This window comes from Xiphophorus maculatus, chromosome 5 (assembly GCF_002775205.1).
Source record: "Xiphophorus maculatus strain JP 163 A chromosome 5, X_maculatus-5.0-male, whole genome shotgun sequence".
Classification (NCBI taxonomy): Eukaryota; Metazoa; Chordata; class Actinopteri; order Cyprinodontiformes; family Poeciliidae; genus Xiphophorus; species Xiphophorus maculatus.
The window spans coordinates 2270368-2292260 of record NC_036447.1 but is presented as its reverse complement, the minus strand read 5'-3'; the positions used below and the strand labels follow the sequence as shown (position 1 = coordinate 2292260).

General features: G+C 42.0%; 1 protein-coding gene across 4 annotated transcripts in view; it reads left to right on the top strand.

The window, feature by feature from the left end:
• Positions 1-577: 577 nt before the first annotated feature.
• lef1 (lymphoid enhancer binding factor 1) overlaps positions 578-21893 on the top strand; it is a 64551-nt gene continuing 43235 nt past the window's right edge. For 3 of the 4 annotated variants that reach the window (XM_023333433.1, XM_023333432.1, XM_005797623.3), the window contains exons 1-3: positions 578-1386; positions 2565-2631; positions 3709-3836. In XM_023333433.1, the coding sequence (XP_023189201.1) occupies positions 1186-1386; positions 2565-2631; positions 3709-3836 (396 nt within the window). In that variant the 5' untranslated portion in view covers positions 578-1185. The remainder of the gene's footprint in view (positions 1387-2564; positions 2632-3708; positions 3837-21893) is intronic. The other variant, XM_005797622.3, reaches the window with a different exon arrangement.

Sequence of the window (21893 nt, the reverse complement as noted above, 5' to 3'; positions counted from 1 at the left end):
AATAAAAACATTATTTATGTACTTATTTTTTTACATCTCTTTACTCTGCAGTATTTAGATTTTTAAAAATATTTATATGAAAAAGTAATATATTTAGTTATTTTTTCCTTTATTTTTTACTCTACAGTATTTAGACATTGTTGATAATTTTATTGTATTAAACATAACATCGTTTGTATTATTATTTATGCATTTATTTGTTTACATTTTTTATTCTGCAGTATTTAGTTTTTTTGTGATATTTATTTATTTTATGTTGCTTAAAAATAAATTGCACTTATTTTTCAAAAACAGTCGCATTTAAGTTGACCTAAATATAGACGGATAAATGTAATTTTTGCTCCGTGCTGAAACTGTTTTAAAGGAACAATCTTCTGGTTGTTTTGGGGACTTTTTCCCTCAGTTTGAAGGGAAGTGGCTCTGCTTCTCCTCCTTGTCCCTCCATTTGCTGGGAGTTAAATCTCTCTCTCTCTCTGTCAATCAGAGCCTCGGCTTCCCTTTCATCTCTCCTTCCTCCCAGTGACTGAAGGGGGAGAGAAAAGGAGGAGGAGGAGGAGGAGGAAGAGGGAGCGCAGCTACATTATCAACACACACACACACTGCTATCATTACACTGAAGCTCTGCGGGAGCGGCGGGAAGTCGGTCCACGGCGGCTCTTCCTCTCTTGTCTTTCTGCTTTTTTTATTTGATTGTTTCAGGACTTTTTATTTTTTATTTTTTGCTTTTGTCTGTCCTCATCTGAGCAGCTTTGAGGATTTATTTGCGGGCAGCTCATTCCCGTTAAAGCTGCCTCCCATCACCGTGTTTTCATTTATCTCCACCGGATCACGCAGGGACGTATTTTTACTTTTATAAAAACACTTTTTTTAATTAGTATTTGTTGACTCGTTTCAGGATGAATTTAGACAAAAACTGATTATTATTTCTCCTCATGACTTCTTTAATCCCAGCTCCGGATTCTGATCTGTCTAATCTGGCTCTGAGATTTCAGCTTTTTTTTAAATAGTTTTGAGGGAAAAAAGGAAAAGACCCGCAAAAACCTGCGGCTCCGCTCCTCCTGTTGCTTCTCTGAAAACCCACCGGCTGCGCTGCGGTTCCTTCCTGCCCGCTCGGTTGCGCTCGGATCTCGGTGGGAGTTAACCTGAAACCCCGCAGCCGCGGAGCAAGCACGCAAACCCCGCACCATGCCTCAGCTGTCGGGCGGCGGCGGAGACCCGGAGCTCTGCGCCACGGATGAGATGATCCCGTTCAAGGACGAGGGCGACCCGCACAAGGAGCAGATCTTCGCCGAGCTCAGCCACTCGGAGGAGGAAGGAGACCTGGCGGACATCAAGTCCTCCCTGGTCAACGAGTCCGAGATCAGCCCCAACAGCAACAGCCACGACGTGAGTCCACTCTGCTGCCCCCAAACTGCCCCGGTCACCCATAGTCTGGGTTAAAATCCCCCAAACTGCTGAATTTACTCCCAATCTGGGTTTAACCCCTCCCACCCCCCAAACTGCGCAATTTACCTCCAATATGGGTTTAAAACCATCAAACTGCCCTGTTCACCCATAATCTGGGTTAAAAACCCCTCAAACTGCTTCATTTGGACTTAATCCGGGTTCCAGTTTCCACTTCTACAGATTTTGTATCAACTGAGTCTCTCCTGATTGAACCGTTTAAATTTGACCTGCAGGAACTTTAAAGATGCTCCTAAAATCTGGATTTAAAAATCTGCTGATACTCCTGCAGAAACCTTAAACACTTCTGAGCTTAATCCAGACTGAAGCAAATCTGAACACAAACACAGATTATAATCTGTGTTTATGTAGGGTGATATATTTTGGGGCCTTGTGAGTCAAACACTTCTTCATCCTGCATGATATTTATCATATTCCTGATCATTCCTGTCGGATTTTATGATTTCCTGCATTGATCCGGTCAAAATAATCCAAGATGTGATCAGGAGAAGAAATACTTGTATAAATTTGTTACATTTGATTTAAAGTGTCTCTTACGTTACATGTTAACATTTCAAATGAAATGTCAGGCATCTTTTCTGAGTCTTTGCAGCTGGATTTTCTTTAATTTGTATGTTTTTGGCATGAAGCTGGTCACTAAACGTCCTGCAGAAACGTCAGACGGAGGCTGAATGTTAATGAGGTTCAACCTGAATCACCCTGAAGTCATTCCCTCTCCTCAGAGAAACCGTTATTAAGATTATTATTCCTTATTTGAATGTTTTAAAAAATCAGATGATTGGTTTGGAAGAGCATCAGATGCATTAATATTTTTAAATTTTATCGAACGTTTTCAGGGTTTGAACTGTGAGAGAGCGGACCAGTAGTATCGGAAATAAGTTAATTTGTAAGCTGCTTAAGGACACGAAGCTTAATTAAGTGTTTCCTCTGAAGCTTTGATGAGGACTGCTCCATCTCCCCTACGCAGCCAGGGTAACGTGTGTGTGTGTGTGTGTGTGTGTGTGTGTGTGTGTGTGTGTGTGTGTGTGTGTGTGTGTGTGTGTGTGTGTGTGTGTGTGTGTGTGAGAATTTAACTGATTTCTTTCTGTTTTCTCTTCCAGGCAGCTAGACAGTCCCAAATAGGTCCAGATTCGTACCATGAAAAACACAGAGAGCACCCTGACGACGGTAAGAGACGCACAGCTGCAGCTGCTTTCTCCTGGAAAAGACAAACGTTCAGTTTTACTAACCAAATCAGAGGCGACTCCAGCAGAAATGCTTGTTTTAGTCCTGCACTGCAAAAACACAAAATCTTACCAAGTAACTTTAGTCTAGTTTCTGACTGAAATGTTTTTGTACGCTTTAAATTAACTTAAAAGTAACTTTTCAGTTTGTTTAAGTCAATAATTCCTTAATGTTGGTGAAAAAGTGCAGATTATTTCATAATTCATCAACATTAAGGAAGTAAAACAACCTGAAAAGTTTCTTCTAAGTTACTTTTCCTTTTATTTCAAGTGTTAGAAGATATTTGCACTTGAAAATATTTTCTAATTTTGTAGATATCTTGGCACAAAGCCTTGGTAAGGTTTAGTGTTTTTTTTCTTCTGCTAGTCCGGACACGTTGCTGTGACTTTGTAACCATGGCGACGAGGGCGCCTGCAGGAAAAGCTCAGAAAAAAACAAAACAGGAAAAGGAGGTGAAGCATTTTCACCTGGGGAGTGGGGCGTCAGCTGCAGGGATTTGTGATGTCACAGGCAACACGTTGCCCCCCCCAGGAACTTATTACCCCCCCAGGGACTCATTGACCTCCTCCCCCCCTCCTTTGGGACTCACGGCAGTCTGACCCCGTGCCTGCAGGTCATAGTCGGAGCGTGCCTCCTTTATGTTCCTCCTCCTTCAAAACCAAACACTGGCCTCCTTCTTCATGTCAGCCATGTTGCCGTCGGCTTCTGCCCCCCCACGCCTCCCTGACCCCCCCTCTCGGGTCAGAGGCGCTGTTGGGGCGTCTCCTGCTTTGACACAGCCTGTATGTTCTCCTAATTGGTGCTAATTGGCTCAGAGGGGCTCCATTGTTGCGCCACATAATGGCGCCCTCCTCTCTTTGACGAGGGGCAGAAAGGAGGAACAAAAGGCCGCGGCGGCGCCGGGCCGAGGGGTTAAAGCCACAGAAAGCGATACGATCACCAGGTGAACTTCAGAGTGGCTTTGTTTGCTGAAACAGAAAGTAACGCTGCCTCTGGTTCTGCTGTGTGTGTTTGGACCAGGAAAACACCAGGACATGTACAGTAAAGGCCACCCGTACCCGGCCTACCCGGGCTACATCATGATGGGCAACATGAACAGCGACTCCTACATGAACAACGGCTCGCTGTCGCCACCCATGGCCAGAACGGTGAGTACCGGCCCGGTTCTGGGCCACGAAACTGAACCTGAACCTGCAGAAAAAACCAAGCAGACTGTTTCATGACTCTGAAACTCGTCTGAATGGATGTGTTTTCACTGAAATGTAGCAGGCTTTCCATCTAAATGCTTGAAAACCAGCCCTGCTCCAATAAATCGGCTCAGATTTCCGTAATTTTGGGAAATTGGTCGATCTTTAACATGGCAAACCAATTTTATCTTTTTCCGTAAAGGCCTGAAAAACAGAAAAAGATGCAAACGTAGCAACTTTGTTGCTATATTTAGCAATTTTTCAGACAAAAACAGACTGGTATCAGCTAAAATCGGAATCGGTAGATCACACCGGCAATCGGTGCCATTAATGAGAGCCACGTTTGGTTTGTCGTCCATCAATGATTATTTTTTGCTTTTGATGTAATTCTGCAGCTGTTGTTTTAAATATCGACAAGGTTGAGCAGCTCAGACGTTTTAGTTTCACACATTTTTAAAACTGGAATCTAAACTTTCACCTGAACCAGAGGCGTCCAAACGATTTTGGGACAAAATTGTGGAGTCAAAAGTACCAAGAAAATAAAAATAAAATCAAGTAAATGAAGTAGTCCAATGCTTTTTGTAGAAAAGCAATGTAATTCATTCAAACTTAAAAAATATCTTACGTTTGTTATATGAACAAAAAAATCACCCAGTATTTTACTTTTTTGGGCTTGAGTGAATAAAACAGGATTTATGTCACTTTCTTTCAAAAAACTTGCTATTTTTAGCCAAATTTAATAAATTAAGTAAACGCTGATTTCGGTTTTTCAGTTGAAGTCTCTGGATAAATGTGGTTCTACTTTCTATCAAAGACAAATCATTAGAAATTTGTCTGTAATAATTTTTCCCTGATTAGTAAATAAAAACTTTTAGAGCTTCTGAGATTCTAATCTTTGATTTTAAATCGGGAAACGATCATTTAATCAGGAAATGAAGGAGTGAAATCAGGAAGTTTGGGGTAAAAACGGAGAAGAAGCTTGACGGCGCTTCATATTTAGTTTTTTATTTTGTTAAAAAAATATCAGAAATCATTGATTACAGAGGATAAAATCATGTATTGATCTGTAAATGAGGAATAAATTTTAAAATTTACCAACAGTTTGAGTTAAATCGTGTCTGATCGATGAGACTTTGTCTTCCTATAGATAAAGGAAAATAATCTAAAAAATCTACAGTGTCTATTTTATACCATTGGTTTACTTTAATTAGACGATGCATTTATTTTCTGTATTTTTCCTGTAGTTGACCTCCATGTTGTTGCCAGTTAGCCTGCTAGCGCAGGACGCAGACACAGACCGGCCCTGAGGAACACCAAGCTGGGCTGCAACCTGTCAGATGAACCACATTTAAATCTGTTCTTATCTACAAAGCGCCTTTGATTTTTTTTTTTCTATCTGGTTTGGAGTTTTTTCCACTCAAAATAAGAAGCGTGATTCGTATCTAAAGAGTTCGCTGGTCTCAGGAACCAGGAGCTCTTCCAGATCGCTTATCTTCAGTTTGGGAAACCAAACGCCTGAATGTGCGGGAACTTTTTCTGCTCGACCCGGATAAACCCGAGAGTTTCAGCTCCGTTCAGAAATCACCCTCTGCGTTGTTTATCAGTGGTTATTAAACTAAATGTTTATCAGCTGCCATTAAATGTCCCTCAGACTTGATTTAAGAGAAAAAGAGATTGACTTTTTCTCTGCTGTTGCTCTTTTCTTTCATTCTTAAAACTCATTTTGATTCGTTGGCATTCAGTTCAGGTCTGATGCTATAACTTTTCTGTTGGGATGTTTTAGTTTTATTCTCTTTTCATCATTTTCTTCTGCTCTGATTTAGTATTTTTCATGTGTCCTTGTCCAGAACTTCAGTGCAGTTTCAAACTTTCTTTGTTAAAAGCGCCACATAGATAAACTTTGACTAATTCAGGCTAGCTGCTCCTTTCTTACTTCAAAAACATAAAATCTTTACAAGTAATTTTGTTTAGGTTATAGTGCAAATATCTTAGTACACTTGGAAACTAACTTAGAAGTAACTTTTCAGTAATAATCTGTGTAATTAGTGGAACTAGAGCTTTTTAAAATCAACATTAAAGGCCTAAAATGAGCTCATGTTTCTTACTGAAAAGTTACTTTAAAGTTATTTTGTCTTATTTCAAGTGAACTAAGACATTTTCACTAGAAACTAGATCAAAACTACTTGGTAAGATTTTGTGTTTTTGCAGTGTAAAAAGGGAAAAGGGAATAGTGAGTTTGGTCCTGTTAGTCTTGCACTGCAAAAACACAAAATCTTACCAGGTACTGTTGGTCTAGTTCAGTGTTTCCCAACCCTGGTCCTCAAGAACTGATTCCAGTTCAACAAACGCCTGTTAATCAGTCATTAATTGAAATCAGCTGGACTGAAGCAAGGAAGTACAAGACTAAACAAACTTAAAAGGAACATTTCACCAAGAAATAGGAGCTTGGTTTAAGTCAATAATTTGTTTAGTATTGATTTTAAAAGGTACTAATTCCACTGGCAGATTATTTCAGTTACAACACGCGAAAAATGTTGCAAGTGAATTTATCTGACAGTGGAACTAAAACTTTTTCATCAGTATTAAGGAAATATTGGCTCCGTTATCTCACTGCATAATCACTTGTAAGTCAGTTTCACTTCATCTCAAGTGTACTGAGATATTAGAAACCAGACATAAATACTTGGTCAGGTTTTGCATTTTTGCAGGAAAGCTTCTGCTCTCCGTCCAGTCGCCATCAGAGCGTCCAGCAGGGCGCTGACGCAGGAAGTGCTCCCACCTGGTTAGGAAGAACAACAAGGCCGCTTCTTGTTGTGTATTTCCTGGGAGTTGGTTGGAGCGCCGGAAAGTTGCCTCGGCGTTGTTGTGAGAGTCTGTGTTCTTTGGGAAGCAGATGTGATTGTCGGGGGGGTAGAGGCCACATGCTGAGTGTAAAGGATCTTCTTTCACACGCAACTCTATCATGGGATGATGTTAAAATTGCGTCGTTCACCCTTTGAAATAGTTGCGGGAGTAAAAAGAAAGTGTGGCAGTTTGGAGAAAATTGGATTAATTTGAGCGCTTTCCTGTTCGCTTCTGGAAATTCTGTTCTGATGTTGAGATTTCTGCTGGTTTGTGTTAATCCGTGGCACCGAGAAGCTCATAAACCTCAGTATGGAGACCAGCTGAGTGTGTTAGAGGAAATTACCCCTCAGTGCAGATGTGTAAAACCAGGCAGTTCGGAGGCAAACCTCCTGCCCAAACTTCTAAAACCTTTTCTTTTCCTGTGGTTAGCCTCCCTCCCCCTGTCTCCAATAAAACAGAAGTCATTTTCTACGCGTTTCTTTCGCCAATCCAATAACAAGTGGAAGAATCCCGAGTTTCTCACTGATGTCAGCTCGCCTGCTCTGCTGCCGGCCACCGCAGCCTCAGTATCTGCAGGCCTGGGATCAGTTTTCACCCAGATCAAAGCCACATTCTCCCTTTCATTCTCTTCCATCCTCGCCCCCCGTCCCAGCAGTTTAGATTGATTTCCATTGACCATGACATTCCTGCACATGCCGGAGTCCAGTCTGCGAACAGAGGGTAGCGTTTGCTGATTGTCAGCAGATTTTGGGGACTCCCAGCTTAATGAGCAGACGCCGCTACAGAAGCTCAGACTTTACGCCAAAACATGTCGACAGTTACGCAGACAGAAAGAGATTCCCAAAAATAAAAGATTTTGGATAAATGTTGCTGAGACTTGTCATGACACAGTTTGAACACCTGGTGGCGCTTGTAAAGAAAAACACATTTCAGGCTAAGTTCACACACCTTCGAATTCGATTTTCTTTTGTTTGGGTTTTTTAATGGTTGTTTCCACTATGAATTAAATGTGAGTCGCACATGCAGAAGAAGAAGGTTGATGTCACACAGCAGCGCTCTGTTTACGCCAGTAATAATGGCCGCCGCTGTAAAGTGGAGGCGACAGGTTTGTCAGAAGGTTACAACATGATGACGTTAACTAATAAAATGAAAGCGCATTGGCTGCAACGTCTGTAGAGACGTTTGTTTGGATATGTGGCAGGAACCACTGACACAAATTGATTTCATAATTTTACTGTTTTACTGTGTCTTGGTTCTTCTGATGCATAAATGATGCAAAATGACCGTCCAGACTGCAAACGCTTTGAAAGCTATCGGATATGTATCCGATTTGATTCCTTAGATGGAAGTGGCAACTGATGTAGGGATGAAAGTAGATCTCACAACAAGAAATTCACACAGATCTTCCTATTTAAACTAAACCTATGTCTCAAAGCAGCTCTAAAGCTTCAGCTAGCGTGATTTTTATTTAGCTAAATTAGCATAAAGATAGAACAACATGTAGAAAGAAATAAACTGTGGCATTCATAGTTCTCTGGTCAAATCTAAATTATTTTAGATTCCCTAAAGATTGTTTAAAACATCTTTTGGTTTGTTAAACATTAATTCTGTTTGTGGAAACTCACAAAAGAATGAATTTAATGCTTTATTTAGCACGCTAGAGTTAGCATGTTCTATAGCTTTTAACTGCTTCACTATTTTGATTTTACTGAATCTTAATCTTGCACAGTGGTGCAGTTGGCAGCACTGTTGCCTTTTACTGTTTAGGTTTAATGAAACCTAGATAGTGTAGCTGCTCTTCTGCTTGTCTTTGTCTTGCTGGTGTGTTGAAAGTTTGTGTTTTTGGTTCTGCAGCATTTTGTGAAGTTCTGAATAGTTTATGTGTCTTAAGATCAAAGCTGTAAAAAAACTGCTTAACATTCGGACGAGGTTTGTTTCAACTTCATGAACACTGCATGGTGTATTGAGTGAATCTTCATCAGTGCAGACTGAGCGTTTGCACTGATGAAGAGATTAGAAAATGTTTAATGGGGTATTTCAGTAGCTGTTGTGTAAATGCAGATGTGAAGCTGAGGTTGAATTTTTCAACATGACTCCAGGGATTCTTTGATGTTTCAGCACAAAAAACACCAGGAAAAAAACTTTCACCTTAGATAAGCATTTTTAACAGGATGTCCATGCATTCTTAAGAAATCTTTAATTCATGTATCAATAATTAAGGCCTTAAAACGTCTTTAAAAAGTAAGTTGGTCTTAAACATGTTAATCACAGGTCTTAAATGTTGTCTTGGCAGTATTTAATCTTGCATATTCAAAGTTTTCTTTATTTCTTGCTGGACTTTTCAGTCCGGCAAAAGTTTGAGTCGCACAGAGGAATTTTTGATGCGTTTTGTGACTTGAGACAGTTTGGAAAATCGCTATTTAAGTTCAGTCCATTTACGCGTGAGGCTAATGGTGACAAGCTGCTAACATAACCTTGCTATAGCTAGCTGGCTTTTTTTGCGTCTAAGATGGTTGGACGATATTCGTACATTTCTGTGGAGATACAGGTCTTAAATGTAGTCTTAAATTTGAGTTGGTGTAACCTGCAGAAACCCTGTTAAATTTCTTCTGTGACATGTAGCAACGTTGTGTTTTTCTCAGCGGTTTCAGATAAGGTTGAAACTTTTGTGTTCTGCTGAATTTTTTGATGTCATGTTTGGAGGGATTTGTTTTTCCAGTTTAATGTGTGGAAGAAGTCGAGTTCACTTACAAGTAACATTTCAGCAAATACAGGAGCTTTTTTTAAGGGAATAATTTCTTAAAACGGATGAAAAGTACCTATTCCATTGGCTGATTATTTCACTTAAAATGTGGGGAAAATATCTTGTTAGAAATTAAATAATCTGCCAATGGGACCAGAACTGTTTCAGCAATATTAAGGAATAATTGACTCAAAACAAGCTATCTGTAAGTTTGTTTTGTCTTATTTTAAGTGTACTAAGATATTTTCACTAGAAACTAGGCCAGAAATACTTGATAACAGTTGGTATTTTTGCAGCTCACTTTTCATGCTCCAGTGTAAGTTTGAATATATTTCCTAAAGGACTGAGATCTGGAAATCCAGATTTGTTTCTGAAAACTCACATTTGACGAGACAGAAACAGTAAACACAGCTGCTTAGTTCTGAAATGTTGGTAGAGATGCAGCTCAGGATGTCTGAAGATGATTTTATTTTCTCATGATGAGGACTCAGATCTACGTCTCCATTTCAGTTTTTATATTTTTGGATCCCTGGTTGCAGATCCTCATGGTGAGGATGAGGAGGATGAGGAGGGGCTGCAGCGCTGGGCTTCCTTTGATGTAGAGGGAACGTGACGGATCTGCTAGCCAGTGTCTCGCAGCGTGGAATCGCTAACCCGGGCTTACCTAACGGGATTTGGTGGGGCCGCGCCGGTGTCCCTCAGTGCCATGTGTGTCCTGAGCTCATGCCCTCGGTGCTGCATGGAGGATCTGTTAGAGAGAACACTGCATCTCCCAGCAGCCTCCCTGTCCATCACTGCCCACCAGACGCCGCTTTCCCACGGCTGGGCTTGCCTTTAATCGGCTGCACTTCCCGGGAGCGTCTCATCCTCAAAACTCTGTAAAATAATACGGGAATTAGAAACGGTCCAAACTCATTTTCATGTTGGGCCACATTAAGACCATAAAGGGCCAGAATGTGTTGATAAAACCTATTAAATTGTTAAAATATTAGCTGTCTCTGCATTCATTAAGTACCCCTTAAATCAAGTAACACTGAACATTTTTTTACTGATTAGTCCCTCCAGGATTTCATGATTGTTTTTGTGATTATTTTTTAAATTTATGTTGCAATCAAAATCACTGATTTTGTGATGCTAATTTAGAAATATTTGCGCTTATGTCTGACATAAATGTGACTTTTGTAACTCACCCCATCCATCACAGACGCTTATCAAATATGGCAGCTGAGGCAGCAGGGTAGTAGAAGTAAAAAATGCTGCCACCTGCAGGTGGGGGTTGGCATCACTTAGAGTGCTAACAAGTTCGCTTTAATTAAACTCCTGCCTGGAAAGTCCGGTTTGCTTGGGAAAGTGTGAATGCACAATTAAAGTCTGACTCAGACTAAAAAAGTGAACTCTGGTGCGGTTTGAAAACAGGAAGTGTGCTATAGGTCAGGGCATTCTGGGTAAATGAAGCCAAAACAAACATGCTAAGCTAGTGCTAGCAGGAGAAATCACTCGTGATCTTCTGCCAAAGACAAAAAAGAAATCCAATAACTGCTAAAATCTGACCACGCTTTATTTTCGTTTACATTTCAGGAAGAAGGAAGTGTTGGTGTCTTCTTCAGAGGCTTTTGTGTCAGTGGTTTTTGGTGCAGTGCCCCCACAGGCGGGGAGTGGAACAGTGTTTTCAATTATTTTGATTTGTTGCCATTTTGGTCTGAATTGAACAAAGTCAACTGGAGTATGAGGTGTGAAAACACCCAAAACCCCGATGTTTTTAATCATTTAACTCACAGTTTTGCATAAAATCTGTTGATTTTGTGTGAATTTTGCTAACTGACTAAAAACCCAGTGAGGCCTTCGGAAAATAAAAGCTGCATTTACAGTGAGATTAAATTACACACAAATTTACATGCAACACTTAATGATTTTGATCCTTTTTGCAGAAAATTAGCAATGAACTGACATTTATGCATTTGTGTGAAAACTGATTGATGTAATTTTGCAGTATACAGATAAAAACTCCTTTGATTTGATTGATAAAATAACATGAAAACACACAACTGTTATCTTGAAGGTCTATTTATGTGACCCACTGGAGTCCAAAGGGCCACATAAAAAGCTGTGGAGTGCCAGATTTGGCCCCCGGGCCTTTAGTTTGACAGTCTAAAAGATGCCAGCGTAATTGCTCAGTTTTCTTCTAAATCTGCTCAGACATCAGTGTCATCTGCGGTGCAGATCTCACACGGTGAATTATGTGTTTGCACAGCGATGGCCCGCTGCTGCTGTGGCGTTTTATAAACAGCCCCATTAACGCTGAAGTTTCCTGCGACGTCTGGCGATCGGTCGGCACGTTTGCTCTGTATGCGCGGTGCAAGCGACGCCATGTGGTTGTAATCTGCTTATCTGCCTTTTCATCCTGGTAAATGGAGCTCAGCAGACTGTAAGAGGAGACGACGATCACGGATGAAGGCTTTCTTCACGCGTTTTTAAAAACGTCTTCTGGTTTTATTGCTTCAAAAGTTCAACAGTTAATAGTTACAGAAATCTGAGCAGTTAAACTCATCACGTTTAAGTTGCTTCAGTATTAAAAGCTAAAGACAGCAGAAGGAAGACATCTGTTAGCAATACTTTAGCTCCGGCGCTGGAAGCCCTGAAACTGTGACTTTCTACATGTGTGAGAAAGGCAACAACCCGTGAGCGCCGCATGCAGGCTCGCATGTGACGCAACCGGACTGATGCTTATTTTGGACGCGTGTTGGCACTCAGAAAGCAGACGGCTGGTAAACGATGGCTCTTCCTCTGGGCGTTGAGCTGGCCGGAGCGCCGCCCGGGTTCTGGTGGTTCTGGCCTGAGCAGCTGCTCACTGGGCTTCACTCCTCACCAGCAGCCTGCTGCGGGTCTCCAGGGGTCAGCGGACGGCCTCGCCAAGTTGTCCCTCATGCCCAGTTCTGGTTGATTAGAGGGGGTGGGGACTTCCTGTAAAACGAGGATAAGAGTTGGAGACTGGAAGACTGTTTTTGTGTTTGTTTGGGTTTTTAGTCAAATTTCTCTTGTAACTTCTGTAATCTTATTTTGTGCGTATGGGATTGTAGGAGGCTGATGGTATGAGAACCTTGAATTCATGTTTTTTAATTGAAAAAATATATTCACTAATAAACTGGTAAAACTTATACTTAATAGTAGCACTTCTATCCATCCATCCTTAAATAAGAGACCTTTTGCACATCACATTAAACATCGCTGTCCTGTGCAGCCGACATGGAGTCATCTTTCATGCCATTTGCTGGTTTTGATTAATTAGCAGGGCTATCTTTAACATTTTTGAGCTTCCAGTCATTTATATCAGCTGTACAGCAACTGCTAACTAAACATTTACTTGAGCTAACCCTAAAAGCGCTAACTATAAACATTTGTTCTGCTAGCAGGCTAACCATAAACATTCTTTCCACTAATGCTAAAGAACAGCGCCAATATGGTATTTAGCAGAATGCTAAAGCGCTATAACGGCATAGTTATTTTCATAAAGCTAATAGTAAAATAATCATTTCAACCATGTTCACTCCCACCTTGAGTTAATGAAGGTTTTTAAACATTTTTACAGAAGATTTGCAATAACATCACAGTTATGCATTGTTTTGAAAAATGTGGGGATCTTCTGATTTTGCAGTATTGTGACAAATTTGAGGAACTGCGTTATATCACTTCAACACAGAGAGACGGAGGCTGTACAGCTCTATAACATGCATTTAATGAGTTCAATGTACTATTAGATGCCTAAAGTCTACAACTTTACATTTATTAATGGTGGAGGCCATGTTGAAAACTGAAGCTCCTGCTTCCCAGCTGAATTCAGACTTCAAAGGTTTTGTTGTAATCCCAGTTGGGAATTACAACAAGAATGTCTCATAGGCCAATTTTTCAGTGCTGTTGAAACTTCAGTGAGTTTCAGTGAGTCTCTCTCGCTGACTGACGGCTTGCAGTAGGGAAGGGAAGGGAAGTGTCACTCTTCCAATATATTAAGGATGTTTTTCCATTTGATAGTCCGGTAGACTCGGTTCGATTGAGGACCAAAGTTGCAAAGTTACATTTTCAGCTGCTGCAATTCGTTTGCACACTGCACTGAGTCAAACCAACCAAAGCATTGGAGCAAATCTAATCTAAAAAATCTAATTCTGGTTCGCCTACAAACCTCAGTCTGGGTTCGGCTGAACTGAATTCTGATGCAGCGCCCCCACAGGTGAGGAGGGGAACAGGTTGGAGTGTGAAGGACAACCACAGCAGCTGAAAATGTAACAAATGTTGTATATTTGGTCCCTAATCAAACCGAGTGCACCGGACTGTTAGGTGTGAAAACAGCCTTAGATTTGTTGTTATTTCATCTGATGATAAAGTTACACGACCTTCTGGTGCTCCAGCAGGGGCTGAAGGCGGCCGCTCGCTGCTGCAGCTGTAAAGTGAGTAAAATCATGAATAGCGTTTTCTGACCTCATCCTGACAGCTCGCAGCTCTATAAAGAGACAGTTCCAAGTAGCGATCTGCAGCGGAGCGGGAACAATGGGCTCACAGGGGTAGGAACATGGCTCCAAATGCTGCCAGCTGTGTCCAGACTTCAGAGGAGCTCAAACAGCCCTCACTTTGTCCCGCTCAGAGACCGAGCCATGATCAATAGCCGCTCTGTTGGATGAATCCGCGCTCGCTCCGGCCTTCCTTTTCTTTCTTTTTTTGCTGCTTCATATTTTTTCAGAAGCTCATTATTTCCCTCTGCTGTGGGTGTGAGCGCTAAAGACGCTCACATGCAATGCGTCTCTGACAGCGCTGAAATATTAATGGTCCCCAGTGTAGGAGGTGGTACAGGGCCGGCATAGTTGCAGTACAAAGGGTGCCTTCTTGCCACCAGGCTTTATTAGCGGAGCCATTAAATGAATACATGGCTACGGCTTTTTCTTCATGCCTCCTTCTGTGTTCTTGTGCCGAACATCAAACCGCGTTTTTTTTCAGTCAGCATGTGTGTGTGTGTGTTGGTGTGTGTGTTCACTCCATCGGGAGGACAAAGGGGAGAGGCTTTAGCTATCAGTTCGTTTTGTGTGGTCTCTGCCGTAAAAAACGCGCCGTTCTTTGACTGCTAAGGAAAAAAGCGCCTGCCTTTAATTTTTGGGAAGGCCATAAAAGTTTGTCGCTCCTTTCATATCGGCGGTGGAATTGAAAACAAATGCTACATTTCTCCCCTCCTCTCCTTTGAACTGTCCAATTATGGAGTTGTGAAAATATAAAAAAAAGAGAGAGAGAGGAGAATCTGTTTTTGGATCCATTTACCTCCTTCTCTCTTCTTGTTTTTGAAGAAACCGATGGTTAGGGGGAGAGGAGGAGAGAAAAGGGGGTTCACTGATGTCAAAGTCAAAACCAAGAGCATTAAGAAAACTGGCGAAATGCAATACAGCTGCAATCCAACATGACGCTAGAAAATAGGGCTGAGGAGCAGAAAGCCTCTCTCCCGTATTCCCTGGGCGCGCAACTGCTCCCGGCCTTGGCTTTGATCTCTTCAAAGCCTCCTGCCTCCTACTAGATGGAGAGTCTTGGCTGCCGCTCGCCGCGCTGCAGAGAGGCAGGAAGAGGAGGGGGAGGCGGCGTCATCGTCTTCTTTCCAGGGCTGAAATCAATCACGGTGCCGAGGCAATTATCTGTAATTCAACCCCGGCCGGATTAGTGACTCCTGTTACCTGAGCGACCAGGGAGAGTGTGATCCGCAGCGGGCCGGCCGAGGCCGCGGTGGAGAGCGGGCCGCCGCGCCGCTGCCCAGCAGAGCAGAAAATCAGAGCACAATGCAGTGATTACACTTGCAGATGTCGCCATGTTTGAGAGAGGAGAGCGCTGATTGCCATGGAGCCCGCTAGTTAGAGTGCTAACGAGCCGGGCGCCTTTGTGTTGGAGCGTGTGTGTAATGGCACCTCGCAGCAGGGGCGGGTCTAGGGTTTTCTAAGGGGGGCCAGGCACGGGTACTGGCAGTGATAGGGCCACACTCTAGCCTGTTTGGCTCCCTGGGCGATGTTTTCAGGCTTGATGTTTATTTTGTGATTATTAATATGTGATAGTCTGAGCACAGCGAAGGTTGATTAGCTAATCTAAACTCCTGCTCTGCAGATGATCTGTCAGAGAGTTGGTGTGTGGGTCGACTTTTTTTAACTGAACCGAAACAAACCGGATTCTGCAGCACATGTACATGTTACGATTGTCAAAATCAAGCTAGCATAGCTTTTATAATTCCCTCTCCTTTGCTATTGTTTTCCTGACCTTGTTATCTAGATGACACAGTGTTAACAATTGGTAGTAAAGCACTGTATCCATTTTTGTTTTATATGCCAGGCATACATTTAAGATGTAGCACATGACATTGACAGTTTGACAGTTGAAACCAATGGTAGTCTGTCGCTCACTGGATTCCACTTTAAGTGGAATCTTCCGCTCCCTTGTCTTCTTCTGTGTTGTTTCCTTCAGAGATTCTTGGTGCAGCGCCCCCACAGGTGAGGAGGGGAACAGGTTTTTCGTTTGACTCAGTTCAGTGAGAAAATTAATCGCAGTAGCTGAAAATGTGACAAATGTTGAAACTTTGTTCCTGAGTTTACTGGACAACCTTAGCTATTCCAATCTTTAAAAAAAGAAACGGTTGCCTCCCTTCCTTTAGAAACATCCACCTGGCCTGCAGACCCGCCTACTCACCCAGCCGCCTCATTGACCACGCCCCTCTCCGCAGTATCTTCCCCCACTGCCACTGCCGCCGTATCTCCGTCCCTCAACGGCCTCCCGGGCCCCGGCTCTGAAACGCGAGCTCGGCTCCGGCCCCAGGCGTCCGATTTACTACGGCTGGGAAAAACTTGACGGCCCCCCGAGTCACAGAGGAGACACGGCGGCGTTGGTCGAGTCTGTGCAGCTGAGATTCATACCAATTATACTCACTCCAAGTTCAGACAAACCTAGAAGATGGTAGCAGTTTGACTAATCCTGCCTGGAGATTTGGGTTTTAGCAACAATTCATATGAGGTTTGTCTGCCAGGCAGCTGGAAAGCAGAACCCTCCCTCTTTTCTTTTTTTGTTTTGTTTTTTTGGAGCAGCAAATTGAGAGACAGTTTTCCAAACTCTTGATTCTTCCCTCGCTCTCCGTCTGCACACTCTGATGTCACGGGGATGAAAACAAGGCTTTGTTTTCTTCCCCCCTCGCAGTCACTTGATGCAGGATGATGAAACCCACAAAGAAATCCAGCAAGAATAATTTTTGTTTATCTCCTCATACTCCACACTGCTTTTGATCAGCGGACAGCAAACTTGTTGATGGAGAGCTCACATTTACCCTCTCGGGACGGACGTGTTAAATAAATTAGATGCATCTTGGATCTCCGTGTCTGCTGCGGCTTCAGCAAACCGGGTCGGGAGTGGAAGTGGGGCTGACTCTGGGAGTGTCAAAGGTCACGCTGAATGGATTATGTGGCCTGAATGGAACCCGATGGGGAGCCCCTTAAAGCCGCCGACGGTCGTGAGGCCAGGTGATGCTTTTCATGTCCTCCAGCGGAGAGACATCAGAGCGGTCCCACACTTTGAGCCGCCCGCCATCAAACGGCCATCAGTACCTCTAATCAGTCCACCGCCACCGAACCGCCGTCCTCCGACATAAAAGGTGGACGAGACGCAAGCGCCCGTCTCTCGCTGCCATTTACAGGAATAATAATCGTTCCCCCAATCCTTTCTACCAGGAACTCTGCAAATAAATAACTTTATAATCATCGTTTGTTAGGTTTTTTCACGAGGTTACAATAAATATTCTTTTAAAGGTCAAAACTTGGGACATATACAACAGTTAGAGAAGCACAGATTTTACATTTCCAAAACCGATTTCTGAGGTTTCGTATCAGTCGATACCGTTCTGATACAGGAAAACCTTTTTTAAAGAAAATGTACTGGATTATAATTTTATTTGGTAACTCTGCACACTGTGCAGTTAGAAACTCTAAATATAATTTAATATAAATAATAAAGCATGACATCACTCAGAACACAAAGCATAGAATTTGACTTAATAGATCCACCATTATGGATCAGACACATTGTCACCAATAACTGATCTGGATTCTTTTCAATGTCGGGACCAACAGTTGCAACATATTTTGCTTTTACAGCTGCTTTCACTCTCCACTGAACCAAGGCGTTCATTTGAGGAGGGGAACCGGTTCCCCTCCTCGCCTGCGGGGGCGCTGCACCAAGAACCACTGAAGGAAACAACACAACGGCTTCCTTCTTTAGGAAATGTAAACAGGAATGGAGTGGCATCAGATTTTGCAGTTGTAGGATTTCTCTTCTGTCTTTGGCTGAAGAGCCATTTCTATTGTTAGCATTAGGCTAGTGCGTTTGTTTTTGGTTGTATTTACCCAGAATGCCCTGCTCTGTAGTCCGCTTTCTGCTTTTGGAGCGGTTTTTGGTCTGCTTGGTTTTCACATCCGCATTCAAACCGAACCAGAATTAATTTCAACCGAACAGAGACCGAGGTTTGTAGGTGGACCAAAGTTCGATTAGCATTCACTCATCCAAAAAACGACCCGGACTTTCTAGGCAAACGGACTGGGGTTCAATTAAGACAAATTCAAAAGTGGCTGAACTGTAAAAATAAGAACAGGTAATTAATTCGGTGCCAAATCATATAAAGTTTTAAAATGAGTAAAAGTATCTTAAAAGCAGCATAAAATGAGGAATAACCCAGTAAAGTGGGTTGAATTGATCTTGCGAGTCATCCGCTTTACTTCCTCGTCCGTCTTTGTATTTTGATGCATTATTAATCTTAATATTAATGCATCAGCATTAAAGCATGTTTTTGAAACTCTTGGAGGATAGAGTTTCTTTTTTTCTGCAGATATAGTTGGAAACTTTTTGTAAACGAGCCGTTTTGGTCTCTGCACCAGAATTTTGCAGGAAGGAAAACAGTTTGAGTCTCCGTTTACGCCCTCGGGAGTCTTCGTGCTTTGGCATCAGTTAATGCAATCTGCAGTCATTTACTGCTGGGTAACTGTTTGGAAACGAGGTTATGAGACTCAGAAATAATCCACCAGCAGGAGGTCGCTCCCTCTTATGGTCATCTCAAGTCAACGTCCCGGTTTAGAGGAGTACTTTGGAGATGTGACTTTATTTAGGCCGTTTTTACTCGCCAGCTGTAACCCAAACAAACATGCAGAGAGTCGGGCTTCGTTGGTCCATTTCATCCCCAACTTCAATGAAACTTTGATGACTTTTGGTTTGATCATCCATCAAAACACTCACACATCTTCAGAAGGAATGAACTCAACAGGAATCAGACAAATACAAAAATCTTCATTAGAAATAAATAAAATATGTAGTGGTGACAGAATAAGAGATTTTTATTTTTAATTAGACACAATATTGCCTGAAGAAAATTTTAAAACTACTAGAAAAAAATAGTTTTAATAAGAGCAAATCTTTGGTTGTTATAAAGATCTGATGTGATCATCTAAAACCGTCACATTAATTTGATGTTGATGTTGAAATATAACCATATAAATATTATCTGTAAACCTAGTAGTATAACTATTATAAAGTATAACTTCAGAAGATGGTCAGCATTCCTCATTTTAGTCTTTAATTATTTTTAATAAAATTACCACTTCATTCTATTAATGTTACAATTTTAAATCATAACATATATAATACAATATAATATAAAGTATATTCTTGTATTACTTTGACTTTGTCGTATGATTTTAACCAATTTGCTTGTTGATATTCTGAGTTTATTTTGCATTGTGACTTTTTTTATTATAACATTTTTTTCTCATCATGGCTTTTTGTCGTACAACTCCTTTCACAGTGACTCTTTTTTGTATTATTACTTTATTATTGTAATACGAGTTTATTCTTGAATTATTACGATTTTATCCACATATTACTTTTTGTCGCACGTCTTATAGCATTTTTATGACTTTATTCTCATGTTATGACTTTGTTGTTTGACTTTATTTTCGTAATAATGACCTTTTTTGCTTGTATTATTACTTTATTTTTGTACGTTTTTTCTCATATTATCACGACTTTTTTCTCATGTTGACCTTTGGATGTGTGACTTTATTTTCTTATTGTAACTTTTTCTTATATTATTTTGATTATATTCTCTTAATATTCTGACTTATTTCTCGTACAACATTTTTCTCTTAATATTATAACTTTATCCTCGTAATGGTCCTGAAACTCAGTTGAAAAAATGTAATTAAATAATTTAAATGTAAATATTTCTCGGGATTTAATGTGCATAAATAACCTGTTGGCATCCTTTGGGACAGAAATGAAGCAACTAGGCCCTAAAACCTTTGAAACATCTTCGTGCATGTTTCGTCATTGTTGTTGTCCCGTATGAATGAGGCCTGATTTATTATCTTTTCAGTGTTTTCTGCTCTAACAGGTCTTTACTTTCTGTTGCTGCTCCAACTGAAGCATCTCAGCAGACCCATGAATATCTCTGTCAAGCGGCTCGTTTTGCTTTAATCCGGTGGAGAGCTGATTGTGATGAAAGCCCATTCAGGCCTGCTGAATCAGGTGGACGCCTATCGCCGCGGTAACCATACGCCCCGAGTCTCGCGCGCCCCTTTTGTGTTGCAGAAATTTCCATTTGTTAGGCCGTATCGGCCATGTTGAACATGGTCATTGTTTTGTTTGAGTTAAAGCCCCCTAAACCCCGCCGCCACAAAGCTAATTGAAGGGGGCGGGGCCTTTCTTGCGGCCGCTCGGTTCCTTGGAGAGGCCCTTTAAGGGTTCCTGCCTCTGTGAGGTTGGAGAAAAGCCGTTTGTTTGGCGCGGATCGGATCTGAATGGCTCTGCGTTTCCCCATTCAGACCTCCTAGCAGGGGCGTGCAGTTCTGGATGCAGAGAAATCCTCAGACGTGGGGTTTGATTAACGGCTAATTCCCCAATGAAAGGCAGTTGTTGGTAGTCTTTACCAGTTAATCCCCTGAAACGTGGAATCGCACCCAGACAGTGGGCTGCTGATACTGTTGTTTGGTCCTTTATGTGAGTGAGTGCAGTGTTGATCCGTCCCGAACATTGGGACGGAGAATACGGCTCATTACGACCTGAACCAGAATCATTAAACCAGCACCGCTGCGTCAGGCTGGGACAGGAAGTAGAGACGCACCAAACGCGTCGACGACGATTTGAGAAAAACCTGCCGAGAAAAACCGAGATTCCTGGAGGGAGGAAGCTTTTAAAATCCAACGGAAAACAAAATAAGTACAAATTTTCTTCCATTTTTTGTGTTTCTTTGTTGAGTAAATGAGTAAAACAAAAAACAGGTTTTAACTTGGACTTTTATGGAAAAAGTTAGTACACCCCAAGCTTTTGATAACCCTTCCTCAGATTCCTCAATTATAACTAATAACTGGCAATTAGTCGTTTGTCTCTGGAGAAAAACAGAATTGATTTAATCTGAAGGCATTAGAGAGTTTTTAAGCCAGATAAGCCTGGTTACAGTGACACTGTCAGGTTTCATTCTGGACTTTGACTAGGCCACTGTAAAACCTTTAATTTTCTGCATTAACCCAAATGTACTTGAAAGGAGAACTGAAACGTGTTGTTAAGGTAACATCAGGCTCAAGGAAAATCATGAAATGCTTTCAAAATAAAAATTATATTGATAAAAAGTTAAGATTAGATAAGTTAAGTTCAGACTGAAGCAAACTCCCAGGTGTTCCCTCACCTGAGGCAGCGCTGCGTCTTTCTCATCTCATTAAAACAAACTCCACATTTATCATTTTATTTCTGAACTTTTTTTCCAAAACGGCAGATTTTTTCTTTCTCTTTTTCTCCATGACGTCATCAGCTGCAAGTAATCCATCGTTATTTTTGTTCCTGCTATTCTGGCTGTGCATGTGGGTGGGTGTGAATTCGTCTGAGTGAAACGCAGAAGGAAAACTGGGTCACTATTCTCCTCAGCTCAGGCAGAAGCTGCTCTCGTTCAGATCACCTCCCCATCCTCGGTTTTCCCGGTGCCATCGGAAACCTTCCCCGCAGACACGCCAGCGTCCCCAGCAGCCAGAAGCTTCATCCGTCCCCCTTTTTCTTTTTTTTCCCTTTTCCCCCTCTGGATGTGAAATCGCAGCGTTTTGAGCGAGCCGGGGCTCAATGAGAAGGGCACTGTCTCCCGCGCTCGTCTCTGCCAATGAAGACGCACAAAGACCCCCACCAGACTCTATTTTCCCCCTCAACACTGAGCTCCCAAATCCAAAGTGACAGCCATTCATGCCCAGAATACCTGGGCGAAAGCAGAGGGGGGGGACACTATCTAGGTGTAGCAGGCAAATCCGCTCTTGTTCGACAGATCTGCGACGCTCCTGCAACTCATCAGCACTTTCCTGGTTTTCTCTCGCCGTCTTTCTGTGTTATTGTGCAGGAGGTTTCCAGGC